Consider the following 10,363-nt stretch of genomic DNA (forward strand, 5'->3'; position numbering starts at 1 on the left):
AAAGCAATAAAGTTATAAAATAAACAAACACAATATAATTGTATACGGTTATATAAAACATTTAGTTCATTTTTTAGATAAACTCTATAAAATTCTGCTAATTTACAGAAAAAATTGTTAAAATAACAATAATAATAAATTACCATAATTATAATTATTGTTATTTTGTGAATTGTAAATACAAAACCGTTCTCTTTATTTACTCTGTGCCAATTTATTATTAAAAATTATTTTAAAAATGGCAGAGACGTTACCTGTAATAAATTCATTTTTATAATTACTAATCTATGATGTTCGTGAATAATATAAAATTCAAATTACAACGAGTTTAAATTATAAAAAAAAATCATTTTTGGCAATTATTATTTTTACAATTGATTTTTCCATTCATTACAACGAGATACATCTTCAACGTGTTGTTATTTTTTAATTTTGTATTTGCATTTCTTAAACTACAAACACCAGAAACATGAACTTTATTGTTTACAGTGTTATTAAGTTATTTCGTGTTTGTTTTTCTTTTCGTTAAAATTACAAATTATATTATAATTTAAACATTAAGTTCAGATTACTGTCGAAAAGACTTCCAAAAACAGTTGTACGACTGGGCGTAATCTCTAATCTCAGTAATAAGATCTAAGCAAATTAGCTGTATTTATATAAAATAATTTTTTATATACATAGTTTAATAAAACATGAACAAAATCTTTTGATTCCGACATTATCACAATGAAAGAAATCGTTGAAACAAACATTTTACAACTTTTTTACAAATAATTGACATCAAGTATTTGCATTTAAAGAGTTACATTTGTGTTTTCACATATTGTGAAATTTCGATAGTTTAGGTTACATACACATAAAATAAGCATATACAATATGATTTTATCTGAATATATAAAGTTTTATATTAATTTCAAAAATCATTGAAACTGTACACTTTTCTGAAACTAAGCTGAATATAATTATAACATGAACAACAACAATAATCATAAATAATAGTAATTATTATTATTATTATTTTTGAAGCTAGGAAACTTTTTAAAATTATTATTTAATTTATTTGCTTGCGTGTTTCGTAAAAACAATTTTTCTAATTTATTGTGTGCTAATTCATAACTTGAAAACCTTTTTAAAGTCGAACAGACTTTACCCATAAGCCATTCACCACAACTAGAGTTAACATATTTATAACTTATGATATAACATATAAAATATTGCCTGCTTTAATGTATTGTCAATAATTATTTTATAAATTATTATGAATTTAGATTTCACCAGATGACCCGAAGATCACAAGCCGTAAATGTCATATCTGCGGAATAATTTTATCCGATCCCTATGCTTTAAGACGTCACCTGAGAAGTCACACCGGAGAGCGGCCATTTTCGTGTAATATTTGCAACGAAACATTTACATTCGAATCTGAATTAAAGACACACGAGAAAAAGATTCATCCGAAAGCGGAAACACAAACTCGCTTTCAGGTAAATTTACAAATGTTTTTTAGGAATGAATTTTAAGCATATATTCTATTATAAGCATATGACTATAACAATATGATTAATATTAATCTCTGCTTTTATTTGAAACAAATTTCCGAATAAGAAAGAATTAATTAAGTTCATTTTGACAGTAGAAAAATATAATCAGCGAGAAGTCGCCGAAATCAAACAGGCTGCATCTTGACTGCTGTGACTGTGAGAAGTCTGGATGCAACCTGTAACACTTTTCCGAAATTTCGAGATTAGTGCGTGACTGTATCGTCAATATAATTTCCATGAATTTTTTTTTACTCGTGAGCATTTTTTTTATCTGTGATAGATTAAACAATATTTAACAGAAATGTTACAAATATTATGGAACAGGCTAAGTAGGGGAGAGCGGGGCTACAAGTTCCGTTTTTTAGTCAACCTTATATTTTGTTAAGGAAACATAATTCTAGCATAAGTATTAAGAGATTAAAATTTAGTAATATATCTAACTTTGCTATAAATACAGTTTTTGGGGTTCATTTTTTGTAAGTTTTTTTTATAATTAATAATACAATACCTAAAGTCGGAAAGTAACAACTTACCCCGGTTCGGGGCATGTTGTTAACAGGGTGGAACAAGTTGTTACGAGATCTGTGAAAGGTGTAATATGTAAAAAAAACAATAATTTATTTAACTAAGTATGTATTTAAAGACTAATCAATAATATTTCATCAATAATTAGTTGTTTTTCTTAAATTTATTATAAAGAAAACATTTTTACTTTTTAACATTTATAATTTTTATTTAACGATTGAAACATTAACCATTATATTAGCTTAAGTAGCTAATTAACCTTGAAAAATTATCAATTATCAACGTTTAATCACATTAGAAAGTCGTCTTTGACTGAAAATAATATTATACTTATAAATCATCACAAGATTCATCAGAACCGCAATTCGGACAAAAGTATGTTAACATGTCACGATATTTTCTACATCTGGAATGGGCCCAGTTCTTACATTCTTGACACTGGACCTATTCTTCACCAGAACGTGAGTTAGAGTAACGGTCACAGCAGACTAAACAATAATACTCTAAACCAGTGGTCCCCAACCCTATGCCCGCGGGCACCATTGCGCCCGCCGATCGTTTTTCGTGTGCCCGCTGCTGTGCGACCACGATAAAAATAAAAATATTTCGGTTTTCAATAAAATGCTAAGTAAAAGTTTTTTCGTTTTTAATGATTAACCACTCAAAAGTAGAAATGGCGTCCAACACAGATAAAAGCACGAAGCGAAATGCGACCGATTTCTTTTTCCCCTCCGCCAAATCTTCACCAACCAAATTTCCCATACCTAAAATGAAATAAACCGGTCCGTTCTGAATATCATAAAATCAAAGTACAGATCACGACTTACAGATGAACACCTTGACGATTGCTTACGAGCAGGAATATCATCATACTCTCCTAATTACGAAGCAATGGCCAATGAAATGCAATGCCAAAAATCACATTTACTTTCAGATTTATATTTTTTATAAAGAATTTTTATACTCTGTAGATTTTGCATGCATTGTTTAGTAATTATTTGTTTTGTAAAAATTATTGTTAATAGTCTTGTGTATGTTTTATTACATTTTTGGAATTAAATGTTTTCTGTACATTATGTGTATGTATTATTAACTATGTCCAAGTATAAATTCACCTTGAAAAAATAAATGGTGCTCGCCGTTCGGCCGGTATTTTAGAATGTGCTCTTAAGTACAAAAAGGTTGGGGACCCCTGCTCTAAACTATCCTCTTCACTCTCAGAACTTTCACTGCTCGTTTGTACAACCTGTCGTTTACTGGACTTCCCCTTTCCTTTTCCTTTTAGCGTTCTCTTGTCGTTCCCTTTTATTTTATTCCCTTGACATCTTTTACCCTTCTCTTTTCTTTTATTTTTTCTTACTTCTTCATTATCAATTTTTACCTTCCTTTTCTTGCTTTGCTCTTCTGCCAGGGCTTGTTTCTCAGGAGTGTCTGTTAAAATTGCGGATTTTCTATGACGTCTCTTGGTCGTTCCACTCCGTGGTGGTGCCTTTGGAAAGGGACGAATTGCTTCTGGGGAGAAAGGAACATCCTTTCCATGTTCTTGTAGGCCTATAACACCAGAAGTTGCAGGCAAATTCACAACTCCTGATGGCCCCGGCTGACCGAAGATTTGTCTTTCATCAATAATGCTTACAGTTTCACGTGCATTGTTGGATTTGTCTATTTTAGTTTCTGTCTCTGAAACTTTCATATCAATTATATCAATATCATTTATAGGTGTGGTGCCTGCAGAGACACTATCATGCGTTGGAGCCAAAGGATGATCTGTGACGAAAGATGGAGCAAAGTCGTCTTCAGTGAAAATATTAGGATCATATGGCCAAATGCCAGCCTTTTTAAAAGAGCTCATTATATTGGTAGGGGTTGCTGCAATTGGTAACGCATATTTTACGATCTCAGGGATCTCATATATTGACATTGTCTTGCCAGGGTTGCTGCGTAGCCAGTTGTCTTGAGCCTTTGCACAATAATTTTTAAACGGTGCATTCACTCCAACGTCCAATGGTTGCAGACGGTGTGTACAATGAGGCGGGAATGACAGCATTACAATGGAGTTACATTTCGCTTTTTCTACCACATTGATATCGACGTGAGATTGGTGATTATCAAGCAATAACAAAACTGGATCTGAAGGTGATGGTCTGGTGTGTTTGATGAAGTGATCCATATATATGAGGAACTCCATAGCTGTCATCCATCCAGAGCTATTTCCTGCACCAATAGATTCCAGTGGTCCGCCTTTGATAAATAAATCCTTGTATTTAAGTCGAGGGAAAATAAACATAGGAGGAACTGTGTGTCCTAATGCATTTGCTGCCAGTTCTACGGTGACTAATGTACCTCGTTCTGCCGATACTATAGCTCCAACTTGCTTAGTTCCCTTTTTAGCAATAATTTTCTTTGGCTTTAGCACTGTTGTAACGCAAGTTTCATCTAAATTATATATTTTCGAGGGCGGAAATTTATATTTATCCAACACTGTGCCTAGCTTTGTAAAAAATTCGTTAACATTGTGTTTATTAAAAGATGTTGCTCTGCTAGCACTTGTCGATTCTGGGGCTCTAATCGAGAGTTCAGGATTTCTCTTTAAAAAACCAGTCAGCCAATCTGGACCAGCTTTTCCATTCTCATGCCAACATGGTGGAATAGCAGAAGCGTTGAATTTCTGTGCACATTCATATGCTAATTTTCGCACTTCCTCTGGTAGAAGACCAAAGAACATTGTTGCACATTGTAACAAATACTCTGCCAACTTCTTTTCCTTTTCTTCACTAAAGATCAATCTTGTTTTTTTGTAGCCAACAGCAGCGTTTTCTTTTCCAGATTTTAACTTCCTTACAAATCTGTATAACGTCATGTGACAAATATCTAATTCTCTGGCCACAGTTTTTATTTTTTTACCATTTTTAATAACTTCATCTGCAGCTCTTTGTATCAACTCTTGAGATACAGAACCCCGTGTCGTTTTTCGAATGTAAGTCCGCATACTGCAAAAGAAAAAAAACATTATTTTTACTGCATTACCGCTACAGATGAACTGGGGCAAGTTGTTCCAAGGTCACAACATGCCCCGAAACAAGGGAACATCTAGCCCCGATAACACATGGGTTCAAAACAGCAACTACTAGATTAGGTTACGAGACATATACAGTTTTAGCGTAGTATATCAAGATACTCGATATATTTTTGAATGAAAATACTAAATAACTAATCGCTAATTATTTAAATTCGCCAGATATACCAAAAATATCAAACACGAAAATATTTACTTACGTAGATCAGCGATGTACAGGTTCCGTTTCCAATGTTCCAAACTTCACTAGACTGACTAAGATGGCTGCCGTCCGTGCGCAAAAACGTTCGATTTCATGACGTATTTGTTAATTATATATATATATATATTTTTTTTTATGGAGCTATTTCAATCGGAACAACTTACCCCGAAACTTTTAGCCCCGGTCTCCCCTACCATACAGATACATTTACTGTGCCATAAAATCAACATTACCCCATGCAAATAAATTTTGATTTGACATTATTTTCTGATATAATTCGCTTTGATAACATTAATGAAGTGCATTTATATTTGTTAACCGATTATTGTTAAAATTATTAATTATAAAACATTTGTTACAATTGCGAATAAATTTTGAAATTTTAAAAACATTGTGAAATATTTGATCTTAATTAGCTTAAAAATCTGTTAACTCTTAAAGCATTACATATACATAATGCAGTTCATAATTATTGAAATTCCATATTTCTATGCAATCCGCATTGTAGTATATTGTGTACATTTATGTTATTTATGTTATTTACTTTTAGAAAAGTATACAAGGCGTTCAACAAGAGCAGCAAGAACAACCATCGACAAGTTCTCAAACAGCACAGTCAATAGAATTCGGAGAAATTTCTTCACAAGAGACTATTTTTACTCTAAAAGAATGTGAAGAATTTCTTGAAAGCCTTAACGACAATTTAGAAATTAGACAATTGGAAACATCCTCACCTGCAAATTTATTACCAAACATAAACGTTGAAGAAAGTAAATTGGAAAGTCCGTTCAGCCGTGAACAATTTTTAGACGACGATTCACTAAAAGAACACGAAAGAACATTCCATCCGTCTGATTAATTAATTCTAGACAACAAATTTTACAATTATATTAATTTAAAAATGTTTCAAATGATTAATATTTCGATATTTAATAATGGAAGCAAAATTGTATGTTCAGCAGAACAACGTTAGTTAATAGTTTGTGATAAATATGAAATCGTCGTAGAAAGTACAAAATTAATTTAATTTATAGCAGAAATTATTTAATTATATCTTCGTAGAATTTGAATGAAACGAAATTCGACAGTTATTTTTCACATTAATTATTTCACCAAAATCAAATTATCTAATCCTCGATAAGACACTTAATTTTCTTATGCTTGTTTAATAGATAAGCTTTAATTAAATAAATTTTCGATTTTTTTTAATGAAACCGTGTCTCGTTCTTTTTGAGCTTAGTAAACACTAGTGTTGAGTTGTGTTCCAAAGACACTTGGCAAGTTTTCCATCAAGTATCATTATTCAGTTTAGTCGATACGGAAACCAGCGAACGCCATACGTGGCAACACAAACCATACCAGCGCAAACGTCAAAAAAGGGGAAAATGGAGGCGGGAACAGCTCAAAAATTTTTTACAGTTGCAATATATTTTTAGGTTTTACAGTTGTAATGTATTTTTACATTCAAAGAATTTTTAAATTGTAATGTACAGTACAAAAGAATTAAGACAGTTTTAAACGATTTTAAATTATAAAAAGTGTAACCAACAGGTACTGTACGTCTATCTATCGTTTGTATACTCAATTTTTCTGTAATAGTTAAAAAATATATACTGCATTATAGTTAATTTAAATAAAATCTCTTGAGGATGCTGTCTGTACACGAGTCGTTCTAACTGATTTTTCCGTTTAATGCTCCGTTAACAGCCTTTGTAATTGTAATTGTCTTTACATATCCTTCTGGGGAAACATCAAAGTGAACGTCTACAAAAATCCAAAAATGATAAACCAAAACTCGTTTGCTAATTCAAGTGAGTAAATAGCCAAAATGCATAAAATATGGTTTTAAAAGTAATTTTCATTATACCTTTCAAAAATATGACGAACAATATGAATGTGACGGCTAAAATATTTGAAATCAGCCAAAAGTCACATAAGAAAACAGGAATAAAATGCAATTATATCTCTGTGTTTCTAATTTCAGTATTCTTGTGTTCAAATCATGCGCATTTAATCACTCTCGGACAACAATAAAATTCTATAACATTATTTCTGTGCATTGTTGTTTTCATTTTCAAACAGGTTATTACGTTGAATTTAAAATACTAAATTTACAGCAATTTACTATTAAAATTAAATTAATTAAAATTAGAAATGGTGAGTAAAACCTTTATTTTGTCAAACACTTTTCATTTGGCATCGTTTTTATTAAAAATTACTAAAAGGACACTTTCAATCTTAAATTACGTTTCATACCTTGAGTACATATTACAGATTTTACCATAATATTTTAATGTACGATAAATATTTATATTATTACTAATTATTTATTTTTACTCAACGGAATTTTTTAAAAGGAAGGAATACACCAATGCCCGACTTGTAATAAAACATTTGGGAGAAAACACAATTTACAGAGACACATGCGGACTCACACAAATGAGAAGCAGTTTAAATGTGAAATCTGCGAATGTCGTTTTTCGGATGGAAGCAATTTAAAACGGCACATAATATCGCATTCGTATGAAAGACCATTCATGTGCATTTACACAAGTTGTGGATAGAGCTTTAAACGAAAAAATGAGTTAGAACGACACTTGTACAGACAGCATCCTCAAGAGATTTTATCTAAAGTAAATATTATTTAAGTTCTTATAAAGTATAAAAACCAGAAACTTCTTTTTTATTGCTTACGGTGTTATTAAATTACTTCATGTTATGTTGCTAAAAATACGAATTGTATTATCTTTTTAATATTAAATTCTGGTTACAGTAGAAAAGGGTTCCAAAAACAGTCGTACGTCCGTGCGTAATTACTGTTATCAGTAATAAAATTTAATATAAATTACTGAGCAACACCTTGTAATCCGTATTTTTACAAAATAATTCTTCTATATACGTTGTTTAATAAAATTCCGATATCACAATAAAAAAATCGTAGAAATCGATTCACAATTTTTTTCTAAATAATTGACATGAAGTATTTGCATTTAAAGAAGTACGTTTCGTGTTTTATATGTTGTGAAATAATATCACTGAAAACTTATTGAATAATTAGATTCCACCAGATGACCCAACTTTAGAAAGCCGTACGTGTCACATATGTAGAAAACCTTTTGAAAATTTATCTGCTTTAAGAATTCACTTGAAAACTCACACCAGAGAACGACTATTTTCGTGTAATTTTTGCAACGACGCATTCACACTCAAATACATCTTAAACAGACACATCGGAATGTTTCATCCGCGAGAGGAAACTCCATTTTGCTGCGACGTAAGTTTATAAATTCGTTAATGGTTAAACTTTTAACACCCAATCGACTATTAGCATGAAAAAATAATAATATTTCACCTATTTTACCAGCAAACACCAGCAGTTTTATATTTACTTATCCCATATATTCCAAACACGTGTATTTGTAAAATTCGATATTGCGAGTAAGTAAGTTTCTTTGTATTTAACAAGATAATTCCTGTGTTAAAAATGTACAACGATTCTGGATTCTTCGTATAGTAGCAGCCATCAATACGTGCAGAGTGAGCATTTCTCGTGTGGACTATATAGGTCATTCGATAGTTGGTGTGTATCATAATGTTTCTTTGTCATTTCTTGTATTTAAGACAAGACATTAACTAAACAAGATCCATTTACTTTCGTTGTGGTATCGTCATCTCCTTGTTACCGTTTGTGTTTACCATCAAAATAACGTCAATTAACTTTTCTTTACTCAGGACAACGCTTTTATTTCTAAGAAAATAATCAATACTCTACATAATTTTCATGGATTCAAACTTATGGAACACTCTGTACTGTACATACAACTCGTCATTAACGCCTAAAATTGATATGTTTGGTTACATTAAATCAATGTGTCGCCTTACAAATTATAGGCTATGATTAGATAATTCCTCCTCCATTTAAGGTTGATTAATTATCTGGATCAATATGTAAGAGTAGGGGCAACGAAACAATTATTGTAAACAATAAGAAGCTTAAAATAATTGTCCGAAATGACATTAAAAATATCTGTACGTCGGGATATGTATGATATTTCTTGACGTACCCCTAGCTCACGTGTGCTGCTGACAGATTTGGGTGGTTTCGGTCGAAAAGCTAGAGCACATGAGAATAAAATAAAAGTTCAGAACTTGCGCTATTTTTACGCAGTTACGGAAGTAGGTAGCGAAAGAGTATAGAAGAGAACAATCGTGGGAAAAATATCAGTATTCCTGAGTCCACAGTTTAAATAGGATTTTAGCGAATTAAAGAGTTCTGATTGGTTTAGATATTTCTTTTCTTCTGAATTGATCACCACCGTGTTCTCAGATTTTTGCTTGTTTGTTAATTTACAGAAACGCAACACTTCGAATGTGCGTATTTGGGATTTCTTCTGGGAAGTCTTTTTAATAGTAACTGGCCCATTTTCAGGCTTTACAAGCATGGCGAAAACCCAAAAAAGCAAGGTGGAAAGCCGTCGTTGGAAGGCACGAACACACGACCGAACTTCCAGTGTACAGGAAACGGAACGGCTTGTTTACTGGTGGACAGTTTCAGTATATAACAAGACTTAAAATAGAAGGCGAGAAATTCGATCGTTCGGATACAGTTCGTTATCTGGACACTTTATTATGATTAATAATTAAAATAGTTTTTTAGAATAAAATCTTATAACAGTCAGGAAAGTTACGCAACTCGTTGCAAGGTTTTTTTTAAGCTATTTTGTTCTCATATCTTGAAATTTAGGAATTTTATCGATTCCCTTTCCTACGTTTTTTCTTCCATTAAAATTATTTCTCGAATATAGAAATAGTGCAAGCACTTTTTCTATACTTGATGAGTTAATGAACCATACAATTAGTTACTTGTTATATCTAGTATGTTTGTTATAAGCAACATAAACTTTAATTTATATTAAATGTAATGTAAAAGGCATCATTGGACCTTTATGACACGAAACTTATAAAATCCGTTAAATTATTTAAACAAATAAAAAAGTTTTCGTTTATTATTATGTA

The 10,363-nt window shown here is 31.4% G+C and overlaps 1 protein-coding gene across 1 annotated transcript; it reads right to left on the minus strand.

Moving 5' to 3' along the window:
• Positions 1 to 3,180: 3,180 nt before the first annotated feature.
• On the minus strand, positions 3,181 to 5,058 carry LOC136975197 (uncharacterized). Its single transcript, XM_067270236.1, has one exon. The coding sequence runs from the start codon at positions 5,056 to 5,058 to the stop codon at positions 3,181 to 3,183; it is 1,878 nt and encodes a 625-aa protein (XP_067126337.1).
• Positions 5,059 to 10,363: the final 5,305 nt, after the last annotated feature.

The sequence above is a fragment of the Centruroides vittatus genome, unplaced genomic scaffold, assembly GCF_030686945.1.
Source record: "Centruroides vittatus isolate TY-2023 unplaced genomic scaffold, ASM3068694v2 contig_1080, whole genome shotgun sequence".
Classification (NCBI taxonomy): domain Eukaryota; kingdom Metazoa; phylum Arthropoda; class Arachnida; order Scorpiones; family Buthidae; genus Centruroides; species Centruroides vittatus.